Here is a 25387-nt window from a genome sequence, read left to right on the forward strand (position 1 = left end):
CAATCTGTCAACTTGTTAATTATCCTTGTACAATCCGTCAGGTGTAGAGTTTCATCATAAAAGACACCTGCACAATCCGTCAAATGTGGCATTTTATCACAAAAAATCTCAAGATTAATTTAAATAGGATAATCCTATTTAAATTAGTTTTCTCCTTTTTCTCTGACCAATGTAAAATTCTACAAATACTTGTATGCTTGTAGCCGAATCTTGATTCACTATAAAAAAAATTTGAAATATCTGATACTTTATGACACCGGACAATTTTTTTTTGTAACCGACACGATAGCATGAGATTTGTTAATTCCACGAAGATGCATCACAGATTTTGGAACTACACAACTAAACATACATCTAAACGCATTAGGGATGGGTGGAAATTTGTTTCAATTAATCAAATCTTAAGTGAGTTTTTTTATTTTAAGTAACTTACAAAGCAATTTTTATTCCAAGGATCCTTTTGTCCAAGCAAACACTTTTAAACGAGCTATTCATAAAGGGGTATACTATCCACACCATTTTTTACTTCTCACACATCTCTTGTTAATTTATATATGTTGATCTTCTTCAATTCTTCCGATCTGAAGGCTGAAATCTAAAAAGATGTGAAAGAAGTAAAAAAATGTGTGTGAATATCATACCCCTTCATAAATTATACAAGCTCCAAACATATCAAAACTCAAACTCAATTGACTCCTACTCGTACATATTATAAATAATAGAGGTCAAGACAAATTCAACTTTAGCTAGTACTAACTTGAGTTGTCCACTTATTACTAATTTTTCATGATATTTTTTCACTAAGTCAAAATTCTTAGATTTAAGGGTAGTGTTATTTACAAATTTCTTTTTACTTCTTACACCCTTATTAATTTTTTTATCTTCTTCAATTTACAATCCAACGGTAGGAAATTGAAAGAAATGTATGAGAAAAAAATGTGTGTGTGAATAGTACCACGCAGGTTAAAGGTTTTTTTTTATATCCAAAATTGTCTATGAGATTGTTTTAAAGGATTTTTATCCAAAATTGTTCATGAGATTGATATAACTCTTTACCTTGGTTATTGAGATTTAAAATCAATAGAAGTGGTCTCTGAGATTATCCACCGTTAATCATTTGGGTCTCCATCAAATTGAAGGTATTTTTATCAAATCAACCCCTTTTCGTGAACTGGTGATTTTTTTAACAGAATTTTTTTTACAAAATGACCAAAATGATTGATAAAGGACAATATCAAAAAATCATTCATATCGATTTTAAATTTCAAAGATTAAAGTGATGAATTATGATTATCAAATGAACCAATTTGGCCCAAAAGCCGTCTATTAAGTATTAACGTAAAAGGAAGGAAGAAAATAGTTGTAGCGTAGAAGGAAGAATACAATTATTGATTGGTGGTGACATGTCCATCAACGGTCCACAATTATAGATGACCCCCCCCTCCGCGGCAAAGACTCAGCCCAACAAAACAACCCATATCGTCACGCACGCTACTTTCGCAGCAAATCCAGCCTCACATTTCTTCAAACACATGGCAGCCACTCTCTCCGTCCGGCCCAACCGCCTCTCCGCCGGCTCCTCCTTCCCCCGCCCGCCCCTCCGCCGCCCCGGCCCCACCGGAATCCGAAAACCCGCCACGCAATTCGAGCCTTGGAGGGGCTCCATCGTCCCATCCCGCCGCACATTAACCTGGGCTGGGACGGCCGCCTCCAGAGCCGACGACAACGCACCGTTCGAGATGTCAGTCGAGAACGCCCTCAAGCTTCTCGGCGTCTCAGACGGTGCCTCGTTCGACGAAATTCTTCGCGCCAAGAACTCGATTGTCGCGGCTTGTAAAGATGACCAGGAGGCGATTGCACAGGTTATTACATCTCCTCATTTTCCTTTCGAATTTCTGCAATTTATGTCAATCTCTTTTGGTAATTTTCTGGGTTTTGTACGAATAGTATTGGGTTGAAGTTGAACTAATTAATTTTTGCAAACTTAGAGAGATTTTAATGTTTAAAGGTGCGTTTTTTTTTGTGGGTTCTATTGAATAATGTATAATTTTAACCACTGTAGCTCTAGTTTTTTAGCATATAAATAAATAAATGTTAGCCTTTAATATGTTATGTTAAATGTTTAGAATTTGTGCAGTTAATAATTTGATTTGTTTTACTCAATTGCAAATGAAGTATTGAGTTTAGGACCACAAATTTGCAAGGGATTTAGTGCTTGCAAACAAGCTATGAATTTAGATGTTCTGTTCTGTTTTTTTTGGTAATTAAGGGTGATGGGCTGTAGTGGTATCACAGTTCACAAGCATTTATTATGGTGGTTTCTAGTTTTGGGTTGGAATTTTGTAATACCATGATTATGATTTCCTTGTCACTAATGTTAATTAGTTTAGGTTGAGGCTGCCTACGACATGTTGCTTATGAGAAGCTTAACTCAGCGACGGGCAGGGAAAGTTGTGAATAGCAGCGTTCGTTATGCTGATGTTAAGCCAGTGAGTGCTCCTGGGATTGGATCAGTGCCGCAGTGGCTGCAGGCTACTGTGAAGAATCCACCCATTGCAGTGGAAACACCCTCGACAAGTGATCTGGGTGTACAAGTTGGTGTCTATGGAGCTTTGATGGCCTTAACTTATGTCAATGGAGCTTCGGGTTCTTCTTTGGGGCCGTATGGAGGGGCTGATGTTCCTGGACTGATCCTGGCTGGTAGCTTTGGAGCTTCCTTGTACTTCATGACCAAAAAGAATATTAAGTTAGGTATGGAGTTTTCTTATGTACAGGCATTTCTTTATTGTCGCTTATTAGATGTCCTTACTGTATTGGAGATTACCTGCAAGTTTCTATGTCATAAATCCTTGTATTCACTTTTTTTTGTCTTATCGTTTAGCATGGTTTCATCAATCATGAATGAAAGTCATGGGTTTGTTTAGTCAGGTTGCTTATCTATCTCCAACTTTGAGAACGATTGGTTAATAAAAGGGTATTTCTGAAATTTTCTGCATCTGATCTGTGGATAAGTGCATTTACTTAATGCAGTTCAGGCTCCATAGATTTTTTGTCTGTTTTTCTAAACCTGAGATTAGGCATGAAGTAATTTGGACTAATTTTCCGTTCACCTTTGCAGGGAAGGCGACCATCATAACTGTAGGGGGGCTTGTTGCTGGTGCCGTGGTGGGTTCAGCTGTAGAGAATTTTCTGCAAGTAGACATTGTTCCATTTCTTGGCATCCACTCTCCTGCTGCCGTAGTAAGCGAATTCATAATTTTTTTGCAATTAGTGGTCTCCTTATATTTACGGTAAAACAGCATTGTATCTGTGACTTGAATGGTGAAATCTGTAATTATTCATTGGCAAGATCATATCAAGCTCTATTTAGGATGTATACCGTTGCATGTTGTACAAAACTGACAATAGAAAGTAGTGGAACTTCTCGTTCTCTCGCTCACCCTTTCTCTCTCCTCTGTTTCTCCTTCTCCTTTTTCTTGTTCTATTGCGGATTCAAGAGTTTGTTTATAGCTTTATACCTGCAATAACTTTGGGGGTTGACAGTTTTCTTCTTTGTTATTTTCTATCCTTAAATCTCATTTTTATGGAGTTTAGGAGTAAAGCACCGAAGACGGTTTCCCACATTTGATTCACTAACCACGTTGTAAGATCAGATTCAGCGTCAAATTCTCCGGCCAAGCACTTCTTATATAGCGGTATGACCCTTTTGGATTCCTTCTGATTTCCGTAAGACCTAGAATGCTAAGGACACCCGTTGTGATAAACCTGATTTCCCAAGATTTACTGTCTTGTTAAACGTCATTCGTCTTCGACCGTGAGTTAGAGATTAAAAGGACGGTGATAGAAAGCCAAGTGTGTTGCCTTGGCATATCTTTGAGCTTGACGTCTTTGGCCGGTAGAGAAAATCGTGGCCGAACCAAAACCATGGTGGTGGTGTAGGATGGTGGGACAAGTTTTTATTTATTGGCTTTTAGTGGGGTGGAATGTTTGTTGAGTTGGGTTATGAAGGGAAATGGTAAACAAACACCTTTTTTACTTTTTCACGCATGATGTTTAATCCTGATGGTTGTTTTCATTTGATTTATTTACTTTGACGGCCAAAAATAAAGAAAGGTGTAGGAGAGGCTAAATACATGTATACTTTTTTTTTTTTTTTTTGAACTTTTGTTTTTCGTTATTGGATCAAGACACGTCGAGGAGATTTAGTCCGAGTGGGACTCTAGGTGAGAATCACTTCAATAAGTAGAAGAGGGTTTGCAACATTCAAGGGACCTTCAACACAACACACAAATTTGTCTTGCACAATTTTTCGCCCTACGCAAAATCCTCTCATTTTTTAGAAAACACCGACCTCCCTAACTTCGTCAAACACATCTTACAGTTTGTATTGGACAACACTGCTTGGCAACCGGCGACATCTTAGAGCATCGTAGAGTCACATGGTTGTGGAGTATCTTAAAGTTTGCATTGGACAACACTAATTCAAGCTTAGTTGACTACCTATCCAAGTCTCTATCAACAAGGGTTCTTTGAGTCCTTGTTGGAAGAGGTCACTCCATTAGCTTTTATGTTACATCATTTGACACATTGAAAGCTGAACCCGTTTTATGGTTGGATATTCGCAAGTACATTTCAGAGTTTGGCACTTCGACGGCCGAACCACTTATACAATCAAGACACTTATCTCCTTTGAGTATTTGTGTCCGTACAATCTAGTACATATTTGGCGCACTTATATTGCAGAAATATAATTGAAGCGGCCAAACCCTGTGCAGACAGAACTTCGCAGAGATTAGCAACCTTGTCTTTAGGCTCTAGAACCCAAAGGCCGAGATGAGTTCCTTCCTCAGCCGCAATCGTAAGATACAAAAGCCAGCAACGCGTTCGACACCACCACCACCGCATTCATTCACTCACCAAACGAGCTTGGTCGTCGCGTTGGCATGTAGCATTCAACCGAATGACGTAGTTAGCTCATTAGCTATTCGCCTTATGCGCCACATAGACTAAGTAGTTTTTAGGGTCAACTATTGTATACGTATTTTTCACATTAAAACACATTATTTTCACACATTTTTCAATAATACATTTAAGATTCACACTTTACACATGTATTTTTAACATATTATTGAATAAATAATTTTAAAATAATATTAAAATTTAAATAACATTGCCGAGTTTGCAAAGTATTAATTTAGCAAATTGTCGAATAATACACACATTTTTCAAGTGCTTAACCGTTCTGTATTTTACTAACAAAACTTAAATATTAAGATTGTATAGTTAAATAATAAAATATTTAGAGTTTGTTAAAATAGAATTTGTTTTACAAACGATAACGTTAGTGTACTTGCAAAAAACACTCCAACACTCAAGTTAATGTTTGCAGCGTGTTTTTCGTAGTATTGCTTACGTCCCTTTGATTAAGTTGATCCTTAGCTAATATAATGGTGATGCTTGGGAACCAAGCTTCACCTTTTCCCCTTATCACGCAATTCTTAAGTAAGCCAAGTAAGCCACAAACGGTTATTGATTCACAGCAGTATTGGGTCACCCTACTTGCCTCGTTGGGCTTTATCTCACGTCCCCTCATGCTAATTAATATTAGCTTGTACTGAGGGTAACATGTCCGCGCACGCCATAAAAATTGACTCACACACCATGACTATCTTGGATTCTTTACAAACCCCTCCACAACCGGCAAAATCCGATTGCACTTTCTCTCCTCCGCAACCATCCGCGAGTAGAAACCATGCAATTTTGATGTTCCGAGAAGTCAGAACAGCATCAAACTTGGGAGAAAAATCTGTTCATTTGGAACCAAAGAAGTCTACCATGAGAGTTGCTACTTGCTACAACACCACCAACCCTACAAACTTAAATAATTGTAGCAACATTCAGAAATTCGTCGCTACTTCGCTACAACACCATCACCCTAAAAACTTAAATAATTGTGTCTCAGCGAGCTGCTTTGACACAATATATGTACACAAATACAAATACACAATTCACCAATTCCGATTCTCAAACGCCTCATGTCACCTGCTGCTGTTTTCGTCATCCTTGGTGCTGCCTTCTATATATGAGGGCTTCCCAGCTTTATCTGCATTTTCACTGCAAGTCACAAGATCGCTGTACAGTTTCTGTGAAGCCCTGGAAAACTCCGCTAAGGACTCGAAAACTGAACAAAACCCAGTCTGGATTCCATTCAATGTGATCCTTTGAGTTTCCTCCACGTAATTTTGGTGTTTTTCCCTCTCCATGTCCACCTTTCTTCTGAACATATCTATCTGCTCCTTCTTCTCTGTCAAGGACTTGGTCTTATGTTCCATATCTGTCTCACATTTCTGTTCTGTGAGCTTTGGCTCCAGAAACCTGCTCTCTGTCTTCTGGAATGCACGAATTCTTCGGTCGAGCTCTTTGGCTAGGCTGTCAACTTTCCTTTTTTGTTTCTGCTCTTCCCCTTGCTGATTCAACAGAGCCCTCACGTCCTTTGTAAAGCTTCTCAAGGCAATGGTCACCAAAGTATCTGGTAATTTCTCCATGGAAGATAACCAATCATGGCAGATAATGAGCAACGGGGGGCCATTGACGCCAAATGGCACAGCTGAACTCCTGCTCCCCGAGTAGAAGTTTTCTTCAGGGACCACAAACTTGGTTAGCCAACCATGGAGAGTTTCAACATATGCTTTTTGTGCAGCGACGTACTCTTTAAAGCATGCATGCCAATTCTGAAGCTCAGCGAGGAGCTGAAGCGTTGCACGCATGTGAGAGATGTTGCTGAACTTTCCATATGCAGAGCCAGCAAAAGATTTCACCTCAGAAAGGATCTTGTGTTGGGTTTCATGAGATTCCAACATAATTTTCCAGGTGTGCATTAAGCTGCACAAGATACAAGGAAAATGTAAACTGATGAAACCCGCAATGAAACTAATTTGGACGACTGCTTAAGTTCAATCTGTTAGACTTCCATACCCTTTCAACAGCTCCACAATTTGAGGCTGCAGTTCTTCATCTCTCAGTATCTGGATTCTCTTGGAGATTGACTCAGCACTCCGAATTGCAATTAAGATCCTGGCATATAAATCCTTTACTGCAGCTCGAGTTTTGTCCATAGTCTCGTTGTCTCCTATGTCGTGGTGTTTAAGTCGTGAGCATTTTTTCTCATACAGTTTCCTTGTCATATCTCCAGCCTAGAAGCAATGCAAATGTTAAGCAATCAAACAATATTAGTAAAATTAAGGAAATAGTTCACTCATGGAGACGGTGCAAAACTAGCTTACCTTAACTTCTTCATAGAGCTTCTTTTCCCAGGCATATAGCCTTTCTAGAGTAAGTGAATGACTTCCTGAATCCATTCCTCCATAATCATTGAAAAGATCATTGTTAAATTCCGTCCATGTTGACGAACCCTTAGATCTGGATGCCACGAGACTCTTGCACGACGAAAGCTTAGACGATGAAGTCGAGTTATGCCATGTTATAGCTTGAATTAGCTTTGTTGAGTTCTCTGCATTGAAATAGGATAAGTAAAGAATTATTAGCTTCATATGGATAAGAAAGAAAGTAAGAGACTTAGTATTGCTATAGAAACAAGTGTTTATTAGACGAACACTGTTTGACTCTTTACATGTTACGGATTCATTCCTCCATTCAAGAAAATCCCAGTTGACACGTGCAAACGTAATTCATTCAAATCACAAAAGGAAAGCAAACTTTTACACACATGTCAAACTATGATTTGTCTGCAACAGATAACAACTCCTTAATTGTAAAGAACCAAGTTTTTTCCTCCCCTTACATGCAAAATAAGAAGTACATGTACAACAACATTCCAACTCTTTGAGAAAAAGAAATGATGCTGAGGTCCACAACCCAAATCCTTGATCAGTCTGCAGCAATTTGGGAGAAATGTTTTGGGTATTTAAGTAAAAATGGAGCCATGCAAAAGAATTGTTATTGACACTCTAAAATACTCATCCGTCGTGAGCCTGGATGGGTATTGAATGACTATTTTGGAACGCCAATAAAAGCTCCCTACACAGAATATACAATATTTGCTAAACAAACAAAAAGACTAGAGCCCCACAATTGATCTTTTCAGAAGATGGGAGAAAAAGAAAGTGATGCAACTAAAAAAATAGTTAGAAGTGAATGGAAAATTCTTTTTGGCAAACTTTCTATTAGTTCAATAAAGTTGAAAGAAAGTGAATTTAGGTTGTTTAGTTAGTCTAGGCAGCTGCAAACATATCAACACTCTGAATCCAAAAGAATTCACAAAGGGGTCAAGAACCCAAAAAAATTAAAAATGTTTTGAACAATCAATATTTTTACACTACAAAATGAGTAAGTTAAACTTTACAATGGGTTAGCAATAATGATGTTCAAATTTACCTTTGGCAAAAATTGAACTTAAACTTTCTCGCTTACAAATGCAAAGAAATATTACTTTAAAAAAAAAAGATATCAAACATAAATTAAATACACCAACATTTATCACAAAGCAAGTGGTCCTCTACTACGGTAGAGGAGACAGAATGTTACCTTACATCATATCGTGGGTTCAAAGTTCGAACTCCGACTCCCTAATCTAACATCTAATCTAATAAATCTATCAAATCAATCAGTTGACAAAAAAAAATTGTTTATCACCGAAACCTTTTGTAGTTCAGCTTAGAAATTGTTCAGCAACATAGAAAATAAATTAAAATTTAAAAAAAAAATAAGAGTTCAAAATTTTCAAGTTTTGAAAAGAACCCACCTTTAATTTCCTCCAAACCAGACTGCATTTGCAATTTATTAGCGTCAAGCATCCTGGACACATCCTTTGCAGAATCAGAAGCCCTAGAGAGAAGGTCCACAATGTCCTTCAGTGCTTCCAGAAGCTCCCTCCCTTCAGCTGGTGTATTAATCACAGCAAGCCCTTTTTGCTCCCCCTCCCTCGCATTAGCCACCTCTTCAACCACCTTCACCACCTCAGCACCGCCGTCACGCTGTTCTCCGCTTCCTTTTTCTTCCACCACCACCGCCTTGTTTTCTTCCTGCTCTTCTTGTCTCTGACTCTCCCCTTCTTCCTCTTCCAGCTCAGGTATCCCTTCCTCCTCCCTCACCACCCTCAAATCCTCGTCGGAGCTCCGCCTGTACCCGCTTATGACCTCCGGCCTCACGACGTCGAAAGGGTTGAAGAAATCCCACCCAAAGTCTGTCTGCGGTGACGGCATTGCTGGTGGCATTTGCATATAAAAGTACCCACATCCCTGTTCTTCTCTCACGTCTGTTTTTCGCTCCTCTTCTTCTCTCTCCTCCTCAGAGGAGTTGGAGGATGTTGAAGAACCACATGAGTGACAAGCAATGGCTTCATGGGTCGACTCAGACGGTCTCTGCTGAAGAAACATTGGGTTGGTTATCACATTCTCAGTGATCGGAAGCGGAGCCAACTCCGCAGACTCCGGCGGCTGAGGAGGAGAGTCAGGCGAAAATGTGATGAGGTAAGGTTTAGGAGGGGAAGAGTAGCCTGCAACAAAGAAGTCCACGGCGGCAGCCACCGCAAACAAAGCATGGCCGTACTTACAGTGCGCCTCCGCAAGGGCGTATCTTTTCTGCACCGCCAGCTTTAGCTGCCGCTTTCTCTCTCTACAAATTGTCACAACTCCTCCTTCTTCCTCCAGCTTGGAAGCAACACATCCCCCCATCTCTCTCTCTCTCTCGCTAAAGGTGGAGACTTTCTGCTTTTAGGAGGCAAAAAAAATTGGTGTAAAAGTGATAAAGGTGAGTTCTTGGAAGAATCTTGTGGATTTTTGAAAAAAAAATGGACAATCTCCTTCTAAGAACTAGGAATTTTTAGAGAAATTTTATGTTAAAAAAATAGCTTCTGGAAATTTTGAGAGAAAATTAGAAATGCAGCTATCTGAGAGCAGAAATCCAGTCCATTTCTTAGCACAGAAAACAGAGAGAGAGAGAGAGAGAGAGAGAGAGGGGGAGATGGTGCAGCAGAGCAGGGGAGAGTGTTTTATTTTATCTATCTTATTTTTGTGTTTTGGGAAGGAAATATTTAATTGTTCTGCGAAAAAGGACCGTTGAACAGAGTAAGGTTTGTAGTTTCAAGGAGAGATTTTTATCTCCTCTAGTTCCCTTAACCAGGTAATCTTGACCAACATACGATTAGTTAACCATGTATGCACACACAGAGAGAAAGAGTAGATGACAGAGTAAGGGTCAGGCAGAACCCTAGGAGGAGGGAAAGAAGGTAGGGGCTCGAGAAAGAGAGAGAGGGAGAGAAAGATGGAGCTAGAGAGAGAGAGAGAGAGAGCTAGAGTGTGTTTTATGTCCTGTATTTTTTTGGTAGTTTGATATGGAAAGGGATCTTCTCTAGATTTTTTCCGTTTAATCTTTTTCATCAAATAATCTGAATTTTTAAAATTTGATCTAATTATTGATAATAGAGATCTATTTTAAATGTTATAATAATTTTAATCCTTTGATAAAATTTTAAGAGCCCAAATTATTTAATAAGTAGAATTATATGAAAGGGATCTGGAAAGAATATATTTCCGTTTGAGATATCAATGAGAAGAATATCTATGTGATATTAGTTTACTTGTTATAATATGAGCAAAATAAAAAATTATTAAAAATATAATATAATATTTATTAATAAATAAATACATATATCATAACACGACTAAGCTAAGTGGGTTGTGGTGTTGGCACGTAACCGAAAAAGTACTGCTTGAAAAATCAAGGACCTTAAAAATTCATCTTACACTAAATTCTTTTTTCTTTTTTTTTTTCGCACAATATATAAGTGCACGAAAACGTTTTTAGAATTCATAGAGGTAGGGGTGAGCAGGCTAGTGAGTAAAAAGAGGAGTCAAAGTTAGTAAATAAGTGGTAAAAGGTGGTCACCACTGCAAAAACCAGAGGGCTCCTTTGTCGTGTCTTTGTTGCCCTTCTTGTTTTTGATCTCTTTTTATATTTATATAATATAAAAAGCACATTTGTGAAAGAGAGAGGTTGAGAAAATTGAGTGCCTATTTACCCTCTGTGTAAGCGGAGTGAATTTAACTGCTGTATGTGCGTTGAAGTATTTAAGGAGCTAAACTGGTGTATTTGTGTTAATAAGCAATGTATAATAGATATGTATCGATGTGAAATAGAAGGACTCCGGTGCCTATCCCTTTTCTCTGAAATTAATTTAGAGAGATTATATTTACACACCTTAAACATCCTTCTAATTTTTTAATATTTTTCTATCAAGTGTTAGTGGTGTGTAGAAAATATTAAAAAAATTAAAAATGTGTGGAATAAGTAATTTAAGGTATGAATATAATTTCTCCTAATTTATATTTGATATGCACAACGAGTAGTTTAATTGATTGAACGTGATCATCATTCCAAACTCAAAAATTAATTCTCCCATCTCTCGATATTTTTGCGTACAAGGAGGAAGGGTTATTATTTTCACTCGGTTAAGAGTGTCTAATATTTACTCTTACACTCATGATTAGGATTCAATCTCCCGTGTAATATTTAGTGACTATTCTAAAAATTGAGTGCCTATTTACCCTATGTGTATCTGGAGTGAATTTAATTGATGTATGTGCGTTGAAGTATTTAAGGAGTTAAACAGGTGTATTTGTGTTATCTAGTAAGCAATGTATAATATGCATCGATGTGAAAGAGAAGGATTCCGGTGTCCATCCCTTCCTTCAGAGTTAATTTAGAGAGATTATATTCACACACCTCAATTTACTTTTCTCACACCCTTTTAATTTTTTAATATTTTTCTATCAAGTGTTAGTGGTGTGTAGAAAATATTAAAAAATTAAAAAGGTGAGGAAGAAGTAATTTGAGGCGTGTCAATATAATTTCTCTTAATTTATATTTGACATTGTTTGGGCCCAAAATTATATTGTTGGGCCGAGCGTAGGTTTGTATTCGGTCCAACACTCTTTCAGAAATACAATGGGTCGTCCAGTTGTCACAAGAAGCCCAATCAGGTTGGCCGAGTCCTATTGAAAGAAGATTGATTTGGATTAGAGTAAAGAAGTAAAGTCCTGGTACAACAAGGGGGTTTCAAAGTTCAAGGCATTGAGAATTCGGGAATGAATCTGATTCATTATAGAGCTTGGTTTAGAGACCTATTGAAACTAGGATTGATCGAATCCTAATCATATTAGATTTAGGAGTTTTAGTCTGTATACATCTCTGGTTGGGCCATGAGTGGGTTCGCTGCTATAAATAAAGAGTTGTAGGCAACATTCAAGGCCTTTCCAATTCAACACACAAACTACACTGCTCAAACTCTCTCCCTACGCAAAACCTCTCAACAACCTTGAGATTTTTATTTTCTTTTTACCGCCAACGCATCTTCAATTTGGATAAATAGCACTGCAAAGGCAACCGGTGAACATCTTCAGATTGGATAAACAACACTATTGTCGTAGAATTAGCCGACTGTAGAGCACCTTCAGTTTGGATAAACAACATTGCGTCGATGCTGACTAATTACCTATCCAAGTCTTGATCAAGAAAGATTTTTGAGTCATTATTGACAAAGGTCATCTCATAGCCTTCTCGACGAAGTGAGATGTTACAGATTACTAGACTCAGCACATTAAACGCCGAGTTGTTTTATGATTGGGTATTAACAAGTAAGTTTTAGAATTCGGCATTCTGACGGCTGAACCATATTCACCATTAAGACATACATCTCTTTTGAGTACTTGTGTCCATATAGTCTGGTACCAGTTTAGTGTGCTTGTACTCTTATGAATATAATCATCGTGACCGAACCCGGCGCCGATGATCCATAAACTTCGCAAGACTAACAGCCTTGTCTTCAAGCTCTAGAACCTGAAGGCTGAGACGTGTTCCTTCCTCGGCCGCAATCGCAAGGTTAAGAACTCAGTAGTGCACTCAACGCAACATCAACACATTTTACTCCCTGACCGAACTCGACGGACAAGTTGGCACGCCCCGCACACAATCGAATGACGTAGTTAGCTTATTAATTACTCGGCCTGCGTGCCATGTAGGCTTGGTAGTTTTTAGGGTAAACATTTTGGGATACCCAGTAGGACCAAGTGCTAAAACTACTAAGTTCATGCCAATTGAGACACGGTCAATAAAAAAGAAAGCAGTCATAGGAAATCCACGACCGACATGTCGATCCAGAGTTCAGGACTCCCAAAGATCAGCATCCTCGGACGCTTCCCACGCCGATTGTGGAAGAATGATGGAAGATAGGTATGTCCGGCGACAACAGATTTGGAATTCATTGTTAAACAAATCTTCTAGGCCGAAAAAATATTTGCAAGTTTCTTCGGCCAAGTAAGTAGGGATGGGGCGGGAAGCCAACTCTAGACCTATAACTGTGGAGGAACTACAACTTAGGATTTCAGGTCGGAGGGTTGAGAAATAAACTTGCAACCAGAGCTGGAAGACCCAAAGACCAGAGTGGGCCGTTTTGATGGAGGTCGATTGTCCTAAAGGTTGTTTCGGCCAAACACCGGGTAAGGTTGGCAAAGACAGCTGGATTGAAAGCCAGGATGTGACTGCTAGCCATGGCCTCAGCAACAGGCATGTTCTCAGCTAAGCACTTGTTCGACTTGGCACAAAAGAAATATTTGTTGTACCAGTAGAATAAGAAAGTCGCATGTTCTCCTTTCTTAAGGTATTCCTCTTCTGAACCGGCGAAGTAGGTGATCAAGGTGTTGTAATTGAAAAAGTTTTTGTACAGCTTCTGCACTTCCTCTTTTGATGCCCTCTGATCTCTTTTCGTTAGGAGTTCGACAACGCGTTCCTCAAAGACCGTTTTCAAGTCCAAGTTGAATTTGTACCCGGCGAGAGAGGTATCAACCGAGAGGTTGGTTGGAGAGGTATCGAGTATGGCAGTCATATCTAGAATTGTTGGGCCGATGGGGTCAAGGGGGAAAACCATCATGTTGGTGGCTGAGCACCAGAAGCTTAATGCGGCCATCACGAGCTTTTGATCCAAGCTCATCTAGATGGTCAAGAGTTTGACAACATAAAAAATGCTAAGAGCCTTCCACTCGCCGTCAAAATATGACTCCATCCAGGTCACCCAAGCCCAAGTGGTCGAGGGCCAAATGCCCTACGGTCTGGCCAATTCCTATTTCGACCAGTCATGCCTTTAGGGTAAGGATTTTAGGCAGTGCTCCTTAAACATGTCGGTGATTGTTTCTAGAACGTCGTCCTTGAACAATGAACCTAGGGTTTGGTGAAAGGCGTTTGGCTCATCCTTAAATCGAATGGTTTTGATTGTGTTTCGGTCGGTAATGTTTTTACATTTGCTGCACTCCTCGACTAACTTGGTGATGAAAATGTTGGCAGCCATTGGTTGCGAAAGGTATAAACTTTCTCAACTGAGTAACAATTATGTTTCTTTTTCTCTGATCTGGATTTTAGTATGAGCTTGGGTTCTTCAAATTCAAGGTTTTGTGTTATTTAGGTTAAATTTGGAAGTTTTCAATCTGCATCGCACTTGCATCATGTGCTACCGATTTGTGAAAATATAGCAAAATATTTGTTTATGTTTTGGGTGATCTTTCAGGGATTTCGTTTCATGAAGCTTTTGGGTTTTTTGGGTGATCCGTGGTGTGTTTTGCATGTTTCTGGTGGCTCTAATAGTGAATTCCATATATTTTGTGGTAAATTTGTTTACTTCAAAGACTAACTTTATATGTTGTGCAGGAAATTTCTGCTCCCGTTGTAGATGGCAGCAATCCGACCGGTCACATCATATCCACAACCATTGGAGGCAAAAATGAAGAACTGAAAAAAAATAAAAAATAAAACCGAAACCGAACCCAAAAAAACCAAAACCAAAAAAAAAAAGACCGAACCGAACCAAACTGAACCAAACCCAACCCTAATCATGATGAACTAAGTGAAGGGATCAAAAAACCTGCAGATCGAGACTACACGATGGCGTGTGACGGTGAGCTTAATGGTGAAGAGACGTTTGGGTATCCGCACGTCTCAAAAAGACCAAAAATTCGCGCATCAAGGTTATAATGATGGCATGTGGTTGAGAGTTTGGTTTTGAGGGGACACTTTAGTATTAAGAAAGAATAAACATGTTAAGGAGATGCCACGTGGCAAGGTGTCTAACAAAACTAAGATCGTGCAATCATGCTTCATAAATACGCCTTGTGGGTGGAATATTCAAGACTTTTCGTTGTCTTTCAAAGGTACTTTAAGGGTTTGGTTACACTTCTTCAAGGTCGAAACTCGGCCAGGGAGTTCTAGGGCGAAGACCTTAGAAGCAATGGACAATGTTTGGGCCCAAAATTATATTGTTGGGCCGAGATTAGGTTTGTATTCGGTCCAACACTCTTTCAGAAATACTATGGGCCGTCTCTAGTTGTCATAAGAAGCTCAATCAAGTCGGCTTCCTATTGCAAGAAATATTGATTTGGATTAGAACGAATAAGTCAAGTCCTGGTATAATAAGGGGGTTTCAAAGTTCAAGGCATTGAGAATTCAGGAATGAATCTGATTCATTATATAGCTTGGTTCAGAGACCTATTGAAACTAGGATTGGCCGAATCCTAATCAGATTAGATTTTGGGAGTTTTAGTCTGGATACATCTCTGGTTAGGCCATGAGTAGGTTCACTGCTATAAATAAAGAGTTGTAGGCAACATTCAAGGCATTTCCAATTCAACACACAAACTGCCCTGCGCAAACTCTCACTTTACGGGAAACCTCTCAACAACCTTAAGATTTTTATTTTCTTTTTTCCGCTAACGCATCTTCAGTTTGAATAAATAGCACTGTTGCCATGGAATCAGCCGATCGCTGAGCACCTTCAGTTTGGATAAACAGCACTGCGTCGAGGCCGACTGATTACCTATCCAAGTCTCGGTCAAGAAGGATTTTCGAGTCCTTATTGACAGATGTCATCTCATTACCCTTCTTAGTGGTGAGGTGTTATAGATTATTGGGCTCAGCACATTGAACGCCTTGTTATTTTATGATTAGGTATTCACAAGTAAGTTTTAGAGTTCGGCATTCTGACGGCCGAACCACATTCACCATCAAGACATACATCTCTTTTGAGTACTTGTGTCCGTATAGTCTGGTACCGGTTCATCGTGCTTATACTCTTACGAATATAACCACCGTGACCAAACCCAACGCCGACGATCTATGAACTTTGTAAGACTAGCAGCCTTGTCTTTAGGCCCTAGAACCCGAAAGCCGAGACGTGTTCATTCCTCGACGTCAATCGCGAGGTCAAGAAGTCAGCAGCGCACCCAACACGACATCAACACATTTTACTCCCTGGCTGAACTCGGCCGACGAGTTGGCACACCCCGCACACAACCGAATGACGTAGTTAGCTTATTAATTACTCGACATGTGTGCCACGTAGGCTTGATAGTTTTTAGGGTAAACAGATATGTACAACGAGTAATTCAATTGATTGAACGTGATCATCATTCCATTTTTGCGTATAAGGAGGAAGGGTTATTATTTTCACTCGATTAAGAGTGTCTAATATTTACTCTTACACTTGTTATTAGGATTCAATCTCTCATGTAATATTTAGTAATTGTTCTAAAAATTCTCACCTAGTGCCGCTTAAGCAGCTGGCCACCGTCCCGATTAATGCGTAGGCGTTTGAAAATTAAAAAAGAGCGCCTAGACCTGCTGAGGCGCCCACCTAGCCCACTCAAACTCGCCTAGGCACCCGACTAGGTTGCGGCTTACATAGACAGAAAATAGATAAATTTCATTTTGCATTTTTTAAAAATAAATTTTAAAAAACTTGTTGAATACTAAAATGAACACACATTATATGTTTATTCTCAATATTTTCATTATATTCCAATATTTCATAATATATATGTCATTTTATTTTGTAGTTTATATATATTTTAAGTATAAACAGACACTTATTTACACGAAATATAATAAATTTACTTAAATCTAGATTAGGTCCTAACCCGCTGTTTGACTAGCACCTAAAATCTTGGTATTTACTTGTGCAAGGATCAAACTCAAGTGCCAGTTGAATTAGAGTTTTAATTGGCACGAATGAAAACTGAATTAAGCAATGCATGGGGATTTTAGGTGGTGAAAATCTCAACCGTCACTGTCTTTCTGTTAAAGACAAATATACCCCTTGGAGGTGAAATCTATTGCACTTGGATTTTGCAAGGATTTGAAAGTGTTGTGACATAAAAGAAAAGGAAGGTCCTGTTTGGTCCATCAGGTGGTACCATTAATTTGTGCAATGAGTACACCCTGCCACATCTGATCTGAATTCCACATGAACTTTGCAGGTTACCTTAGAGACAACTTCTTATGCTTTCTTGAAACAAAAAATAAATTAAAAAGAAAGAATGGTAAGAGTTAAAAACTCTCTCCCGCGAATATTTTTTCACAAGTGAATGATTGAGTTTTAAATAAATGGTTTAATCATTAGAATGGTAATAGTTGGAGAGTTGAAAAGTTGAAAACTCTCTCCACACATATTTTATTACGAGTGAATGATTGAGTTTTGAATAAATTGGTTAGTCGTCTTACAATACACTAATGCATTGAATAATGAGCACATCAAAATGATGTGATATACACTCGCATATTTAGTGGCATATTTGGACTGATCTCGCTTCAAATGGTCTTCTGCACCATTTGATTGCTCCAAATGTACCACATGAAGTGACATTTGTAAATGTTCATACTTCATAAACTATAAAAAGAAACTGTAAAACATGATAATAATTCGCAATTACCCATATTTACATGTTTGTTTGAAGTACTAGCTTACATGACTCTTCAAAATTCATACTTATTCGGAACATAATCATTAGATTGACGATTGACCTTCTTTTTTTTTTCTTTCTTTTTGTTTATTTTTTTATTGACCCTCTTGTGTACATCAAATTAGATAATTAGCTATCAAATTTACTATAAATATATATATATTCTATCCAATAGTCGAACTTAAGACATTCTCTTAATAAATGGAGATTGATACGTAGCTTATTTTGGCATTTCCGGTTTAGTTATGGTAAATGTTAACAATATTCTTCTTTATTTTAGGATTTCCAAAGAATTAACAAATCTAATTATTTAGTTTGAGAACAAAACCGAAACTATGGTTCAAATGCAGAGCTCTGAACCGAGTTGACTTATAGGACTATTGAGTCCAATAATTTATTTTGATGACCAAATTGAAACTAATAAGATATAAATTCAAAAAATAGTATGTTCATAACATGATTGGGCAAGCAACAAGCTCATTACGATAAGCCATATTTAAGAAATAGATAATGCTATAGAAATCAAATTTATAAACAAAATGATATAATTATTGATTATTAGATTATCATTTAATTATTAATTAATGTGTTTATTTTTAATTGGTAACATATTATTTGAATTACAAATTTAATTTAAAAACTTGGCTTTGTAATATTATTCTTCAAAAAATAGTATGTCCGTAACATGATAAGGTATAAATTCAAGAAATAGTATTTTTGTATTTCTTTTTTATGTTAATGAAATGTTTGAAATCTGACTCACACAATTTCAGACATGGATTGAGAGATCAATCCAAAGGATTTGGATTCCCTCTTGAGCTCAACATCCTGAGCCTACTAAGTAAATTATATGGACCATTGAATTTTGATCCAACGATTACAAATAAAAACTCTTTTAAAAATTATAATAATTATAGCCGTTAGATTTTGATCTAACAGCCCATGTTATTTGCTCAGTAGGCCCAGCATGCTCAGCTCAGGAGAGCATCCAAATCGCAATCCAAGAGGGTATTAGGAACAGTGGCATTGGGTGTTGTGCCTCTGTCTAGGGTTTAGATAACTGAGATTACAGTACAAAATTAAAATAATTAGTTGGTAATTAGGTTAAACTAATTAAGTGTTGCTTCGTATCTGAGTTGGTGGGAATATGCCCGATGGTGTCAGGCAAGTGACAAGTGAGACAGTAAAAACACACACACGCTCTCTCTCTCTCCTCGTAATTCCCTACTTCTCTTTTTTCCAATATTTAATTTGAAAATTCTTGTAGGACCTTGTTAGAATTTGATTTGGATTACATGCATTATTGCATGATAGCTGTATATTTGTATTTGTATATGCCAGGCCATGGCAGCTACATCTACAACCAGAACCTCACAGAGATTGCATTGCAGGTTATGGTTTTATCACAGTTTTATGAAGAAAAGAACAATTCACAGGTACATACATAGTAGGCACAGATGCTTTCATCATCTTTCAAAACCATATGTTCATGGAGAGATTTTTAGTCCACCAAGAAACACGATACGGTACACTATGCATGGGCAGAACCTTTGAGGGATCAAAATGATCTTTGGCCCATCTTGTTTTTTATTTTTGCTGTCTTAATAGATGTTGTATGTCAATCTAAACCCTTAAAATTCAACAGTGTTCTCGAGTCAAACTCTTTTCTATTCTGAGTTGGCCTCATTTTTACATAGTAGGCACAGATGCTTTCATCATCTTTCAAAACCATATGTTCATGGAGAGATTTTTAGTCCACCAAGAAACACGATACGGTACACTATGCATGGGCAGAACCTTTGAGGGATCAAAATGATCTTTGGCCCATCTTGTTTTTTATTTTTGCTGTCTTAATAGATGTTGTATATCAATCTAAACCCTTAAAATTCAACAGTGTTCTCGAGTCAAACTCTTTTCTATTCTGAGTTGGCCTCATTTTCCTCTCCATCTCTCTTATTGCGGTGCAATCTTCACTTCTCTTTATTCTATCAACCTTTTTTAAGCTTTAACCCTTTGTATTGTAAAAATTTTCTTGCGTAGTCTTTACCTCATATTCAGCTTCCTGGGTTTGTAGAAAGTTTCATATTCAGCTTCCTGGGTTGGTAGAAAGTTTTTCGTACTCTATTGAAAGGTTTATAATTTCTTCACTTATATTATGATACGTAGACTTAACAAATAAAAAGAGCAAGCAAACAACTAAATGAAAGTAAAAATACTTAATTCGCCATGCCGTACAAATTTACAGATCTGAAATTCCGACGGAAATTTAGAAAGAAAAAAAAAAAAAGAAGAAAAAAAAAGGAAAGGATAAGAACATTGTGAAGGAAATATAGCTGTGAACTGTCACCTTCTTGTCTTCTCCAGTTCTTGCCCGTTGTTGACACAGAAGCTAAATGCAAGTATTAGATTCCCAGTCAAAAGTTACAGTGTACATTAAAGAATTGAAGGCCGGCTCCTCCTCGTAAATTGTCTTCGTTCGGAAGCTACCTAGTATTAACACAAGATAATGGTACAACAGATAAACACACATGAGAGATACCGTTTACTCAGGTACTGCCAGCTTCCGTTGTCGTGGCATATGGAGCCAGAGTGTTTGGAGGCAGGTTGATTCCACCTCCTCTCACCGATAGGTTCGGGCCCTTGACAGAACTAGCCTTGCTCACAAGGTTTGAGTCAAGAAACACGACGATCACAGTTATGTCATCGTGGAAATGGCGGCGAACCCCACGGTCAATCTTCTTCAAGTCCGAATACCTCATCTCTCTCTTTTTTGCTGCTTCTTGCAGGGCGGTTTTTATCAGCCTTTTTGCACTTCCCTGCATGAGGTTGGGAAACAAAAGTTAAATTCTCTTCTGTAAAGGAAAGAGTGTCCATAGAAGACTGACTTGTGAGCAAGAAGTAATAAGAAAAGCAAATAAATCTGAAGTTAAAATATAAGAACAGCGGTTCTTTCTCCCCCACAAACCCGATGTTAAAATACAGCTAAAACTTACAGGTCAGTTATTCATCAAAGACAGTAGGCACACCGGAAAATGTTGATTCTGACGACTGTGCACATAATAGAGTGATATTCCTGTCTAAGAGTACATGAACCAATACAGATAAATTTACTTGGCCTAATTATAAAAGTCCGAAAATTTGGGTTATAGAAACCCAGTTGAATGCTCTACTGTATCAATATGCACTGCCTACTGCATGATATCTAATAGCAATTTGAATATGTCCTACAAAACCATGGGCTTTCAACAGGATCTAAACAATGACTTCATGGAAGGATCATTTCAAGTATCTCACAAGGTGACATCATTTCTCCACATAGTCAGCTGAGGTGGCTCTATTCACAGAGCTGGCTCCACTCTTACATATGGATCCTACCAGGAACCAATGTGTTGCAGATTTTGGAATGCATACACATCCAATAACATACCAGCTTTCACTCAATTCAACGTACCAAAACACCATAGAATTTTGATAACTTGCAGAAAGTCTTCAGTTCATGCTGACTGGGACTTATAAGGCAATCATTTTCTCTTTTTACGTGGAGGCTAAAGCCACAACTAGGCAACAGCCATCCTAGACCCGAACTTATAGGGCAATCTTATGATCTTAAAAAAAAAAAAACTAACTTTACTTTCTGTGAATCAATGTTCTAGTCTGGGAGACCGACTTAGGTTAGTGTGGTAGAAAATTGATTTCTTTCCCAGTATTATCTCTAACAAAATATGGAGACATGAGTCTTACACTAGCAATAAGTTTAAAATGACAACTGCTCCCTGATTCTACTTTCAGGCATAAGCATAGTCAATTTTTTTTAATAAATATAATCCCTTTATCGTTCGAGTACTAGTATAATATTGAACAATAAATCTTACATTTCGTGGATGTTTTTGAACTATGTCCACTGCTTCCTGATTGGTGAGGTGTTCCCAGAGCCCATCAGATGCAAATATAATAAATTGATCATGTGGCTGCAATTGGATCGCTGAAATTGCTGGATCAGCGCTCAAAATTGGTCTTTTGATAGGGTCCCGAAGACGAAACTTGGAAAACAAAGGCTCCCTGTTAAACTCAGCCTTTTTTAAATACACATCACCAATAGATCTAGAAATCTGCAAGATGCAAAATGACCAAAATCAGAGTCACATCATAGAAATGATAAACCACATCAAGTCAAACCATTTATTGTGTAACATTGCAAACTAAAAATAACCAAATGTTGTCCACAGAGTTTGTCTTCATATATGATAAGCTGCCACCTAATGGTGATCACACATCTTGTTCCTCCGTGGAATGATATTTATCAAGATTTGAGTAATGATCTACCAGAGATATCACTGGTATTTAGATCTGAACCCAAATCACTGGTCTGAAGATGTGAAACCATACCAACCACACAACATTTTCCTTAGACATGAATGTTTGAACTTCATTATTCTTTCACACATAGCCAGAAGCAATCTAGATCAGTAAAAGTTCCTGATTATTTTGTAGCTTTGTTAAGTACAACATCTAGTTTGAGAATTCCCACATTCTTGCTTAGCAATTACAAGAAAGCAAGACAAACTTGGAAAGAGCATGAGAAGAAAACTTGATCCACTTTTAATCCCATATAACTAGTAAAATAGCCAACGCAACACAGATACAGTCATCCGAAAAACATAAAGGCCAATAAACTTCTTTGAGGGATAGGGATGGAGAAGTATAGTTAAACTAAAGCTATAGGGACCTTTCCAGCATGCACTATTGTACTATTATATTATGACAGAACACAAGTATTTACAGCCACTTGGGTTCGGTGCAAAGAAAGTAGAGAAGTTATTTAACGAGGTCTAACTCCAAGGAGCTAATATCAATAACCATTTCCTGATACTGTAAAAGAGTACCTGTATTAAGCCCTTCACACGCCATACATTATGCTTCAAAACTACGATATGTGGATCTTCAGGGTGCAAGGATTGCAGCTCCTGTCTCACAGATTCTATAGAGGCATTGTGCTCTTGTGACAACTGAATAGAGAGCACCTCCCCTGTTGCCTTCATTATTCTTCCCAAAACAGCACGGGAATCACCGCAGTTAGCAATATAAAGAGTTCCATTACAAATAACACCAACAAGGCAGCACGATCCTACTGCTGCAATCTGTGGTTTCATAGGCCACTCCCTAGTAACTACGGAAAGAAAACCCTCTTCTGTTGCTTGAAATGCTTTTCGTATTACCTCCACAGACATGGACTGCTGCTCCAAACAAAATCCTGCATATTACAAAGAAACTCTAAATTTACAACAGGAAGTTTATATACAAATCTAAGACCAAATGCACTTAATGGAGTGTAAAGTTTACTTTCTGTACACTACACCATTAGCTGCTGATAAGAACAATGCAAAATCATTGACTTTAACCTGCCTTTACGGCACACACTAAACTTAATTAAGGGCGACTCATCTTTTGTTAACATTAAAAAAAATAATCAAGCATGCATTCTCAGGGTTCTCGATTCAGATCGTCATTTTGAACATGCCTTTGCAACAAATACTAAACTTATGTAAGAGCGAGTTATCATTTTGAACACTAAAAACATAATCAAACATGCGTTCACAAGGTTATCTTCTTTTCAACTCAGCAAGGTTTGAAATCCCAACTAATGCACCACATAGCTAAATGATGCCCTCTATTCTAAATCTCTTCCCTTCAAATTCCTCACCAATACAAGGGCCAAACAAAATTTCAATTCAAAAGCCACAAAGCCTACAAGGCTTGCTGAAGGGACTCAAAATGTTCAGAATCCCATTCGAAAGGCTAGAGTCACTTACTCTTGAGATGTTGAAAGAGGTGATCATTGATATAGCGTGACGTCTCTGGCCCCCCATGGCCGTCATAAACACCAACAAAAGTACCATAGGCGCCAGATTCATGTGTGCTCAAACTACCCGACTCGAGCTGACTCTGATCCTCAAGTAAATTGTTGGCCTGAACTACAGCCATTGAGAAATCACCATTTATGTGCTGGCCTATGTCTTTGTACCACAGGAGCCCGTCTTGGCGACCCCCGGAATCTGCACCAGTATGAACGTATCGATTCGACCTCGGCCGAAAACAGGACCTCAAGAAGTTCATCAACTCTGATAACATCCCTCATTTCATCCAAACAACCTCCAAAATCTCCACATGTAAGAACAACTTAAATTAAACCCTCTGCCCCCAAAATTCCAATCCTAAACAGTATCAGTATTGCCCTCTATTTCTCAGCTCAACTATTCACTGCAAAACACATCCACAGCAAAAAAATACAACAAGTCAATAAGTGCACAATTGAAACTGTTTTTCTTTCATTCAATCGGAGCAGGACAATCAGGACCCAACAGATCAAGAAAACAACATAAAGCAGCCCACCCTTACACTGAATTTCAGTTGGGTATTGTACCCAAACAGAAGGAATGACGAGTTCAAACCCAATATTCCCAAAAACCCATCTGAGTTTCCATTTATAACAAAATACCATGACCACAAAAGCTGCTGGTATTGAGAAAAAATCAACAGAAACTTAATGGGAGGTTTGAAAATAAAAGTCCCTTTTTTATTCGTTAACAAAGAGCTTGGTCAGCCATTTGATAATCCAGAAGGTCTCCCCTTCACATTGCTAAATATGAATCTTCAGTTTTCACAAATTCCAAAAGCACCCAAATAATCTGAATATAAAAAGCACTTTTCTTTCTCAAATACCAGGACCTATAAGGCAAAAGGAGACTTACCCAATTCCTAATTTGATTGCTTCTGCTTGTTGGAACCAGCTTTTTGCAACAGCTGAATTGGAGGAAGATCTAGAAGGTCACGTGGGTAGGGAACCATTAGATCTGTGGATCCATGAAGTCAAAAACAAGGAGCAGACTTTTGGTTCATGTATTCCAATAAGTGCTTGTGGAAGACGATGAGATTGTTGAACAAGCGGAGAAAGTGAATGGGAGCATTAAAAAAGGTCTCTGGGGAGGAAAATAGTGGGCAAAACTGAAAAAATGAAAACTTTCTCTTTCTCTTCAGCATCCAAGCCCCATAAAAGACCAACAATGGAGATTGGAGAGCTTGAAGCCAGCAAAGCAAAGGCCCAGCTATGGGCTCCACACCACTATATGCTACAGAGGGTGAGAAAGAGAGAGGAAGAGAGTCAATGAAGTTAATACTTTTGACAATGATAATGTGTGAGACAGTATTAGGGGCATTCCATGAACTCCAGCTTATGTCATGACACGTGGAAGAGGTGGGAAGGTTTCATGTGACATGTGTGTCTCACGAGTTATGAGTCACCCGGCTAAGGAATTCAACTCTGGGTGCTTTTCTGCATGTCACTCTTTGGTATGACGTAATGTATGCTCATTATTTTATTTATTATTGTTATTTAAATTTAAATTATGAGATTTATACTTATTTATTACACGAATTTTGAAATTCAAACTCATCTAATAGTGATAAATAGGATGATAAGCATATACTACACTAAATAGTGATGAGTAAAAATACACTCATTCAACTCCAACATAAAAAAATAAAAAATAAAAACTATGGAAATCAACTGTTTTTTCCAGGCGAAACGATGC

General features: G+C 38.1%; 3 protein-coding genes across 4 annotated transcripts; 1 reads left to right on the forward strand and 2 right to left on the reverse strand.

Annotated features, from left to right (window-relative positions):
• The first annotated feature begins 1426 nt into the window (after window positions 1–1426).
• LOC137726028 (uncharacterized) lies at window positions 1427–3439 on the forward strand. Its single transcript, XM_068464885.2, has 3 exons — window positions 1427–1862; window positions 2391–2751; window positions 3119–3439. The coding sequence occupies exons 1-3, from the start codon at window positions 1431–1433 to the stop codon at window positions 3292–3294; spliced, it is 969 nt and encodes a 322-aa protein (XP_068320986.2). The 5' UTR covers window positions 1427–1430; the 3' UTR covers window positions 3295–3439.
• Window positions 3440–5793: 2354 nt separating this feature from the next.
• Window positions 5794–10330, reverse strand: LOC137727034 (protein ALTERED PHOSPHATE STARVATION RESPONSE 1-like). The gene is made up of 4 exons (XM_068465977.2): window positions 8762–10330; window positions 7284–7510; window positions 6976–7193; window positions 5794–6882 (listed from the first exon to the last, which is right to left on the reverse strand). The coding sequence occupies exons 1-4, from the start codon at window positions 9690–9692 to the stop codon at window positions 6039–6041; spliced, it is 2220 nt and encodes a 739-aa protein (XP_068322078.2). The 5' UTR covers window positions 9693–10330; the 3' UTR covers window positions 5794–6038.
• Window positions 10331–19995: 9665 nt separating this feature from the next.
• On the reverse strand, window positions 19996–25001 carry LOC137725578 (putative protein phosphatase 2C 60). Of its 2 annotated transcripts, none has more exons than XM_068464308.2 (5): window positions 24548–25001; window positions 23609–24056; window positions 22682–23049; window positions 21671–21907; window positions 19996–20614 (listed from the first exon to the last, which is right to left on the reverse strand). In XM_068464308.2, exons 2-5 carry the CDS (start codon window positions 23925–23927, stop codon window positions 20345–20347), a joined length of 1194 nt encoding a protein of 397 aa, XP_068320409.2. In that variant the 5' UTR covers window positions 23928–24056; window positions 24548–25001; the 3' UTR covers window positions 19996–20344. The 2 variants fall into 2 exon arrangements, with proteins under 2 accessions (XP_068320409.2, XP_088550728.1); XM_088694602.1 differs by lacking the exon at window positions 24548–25001 and adding an exon at window positions 24195–24401.
• Between the last annotated feature and the right edge of the window lie 386 nt (window positions 25002–25387).

Source organism: Pyrus communis, chromosome 5 (assembly GCF_041283825.1).
Source record: "Pyrus communis isolate YQ-2024b chromosome 5, ASM4128382v1, whole genome shotgun sequence".
In the NCBI taxonomy this organism is placed as follows: Eukaryota; Viridiplantae; Streptophyta; class Magnoliopsida; order Rosales; family Rosaceae; genus Pyrus; species Pyrus communis.

What these genes read in the sequence shown, in the direction of transcription:
- LOC137726028 (XM_068464885.2), top strand. Translation starts at nt 1,431, where the DNA reads ATGACCCCCCCCTCCGCGGCAAAGACTCAGCCCAACAAAACAACCCAT. An exon ending in ACCAGGAGGCGATTGCACAG is followed by an intron (nt 1,863 to 2,390) that starts GTTATTACATCT and finishes TAATTAGTTTAG; the next exon opens with GTTGAGGCTGCCTACGACAT. An exon ending in CAAAAAGAATATTAAGTTAG is followed by an intron (nt 2,752 to 3,118) that starts GTATGGAGTTTT and finishes TCACCTTTGCAG; the next exon opens with GGAAGGCGACCATCATAACT.
- LOC137727034 (XM_068465977.2), bottom strand. Translation starts at nt 9,692, where the DNA reads ATGGGGGGATGTGTTGCTTCCAAGCTGGAGGAAGAAGGAGGAGTTGTG. An exon ending in TGGTTTGGAGGAAATTAAAG is followed by an intron (nt 7,511 to 8,761) that starts GTGGGTTCTTTT and finishes ATTTCAATGCAG; the next exon opens with AGAACTCAACAAAGCTAATT. An exon ending in ATTGTGGAGCTGTTGAAAGG is followed by an intron (nt 6,883 to 6,975) that starts GTATGGAAGTCT and finishes TATCTTGTGCAG; the next exon opens with CTTAATGCACACCTGGAAAA.
- LOC137725578 (XM_068464308.2), bottom strand. Translation starts at nt 23,927, where the DNA reads ATGTTATCAGAGTTGATGAACTTCTTGAGGTCCTGTTTTCGGCCGAGG. An exon ending in CCTCTTTCAACATCTCAAGA is followed by an intron (nt 23,050 to 23,608) that starts GTAAGTGACTCT and finishes TGTAATATGCAG; the next exon opens with GATTTTGTTTGGAGCAGCAG. An exon ending in TTCAAAAACATCCACGAAAT is followed by an intron (nt 20,615 to 21,670) that starts GTAAGATTTATT and finishes AACCTCATGCAG; the next exon opens with GGAAGTGCAAAAAGGCTGAT.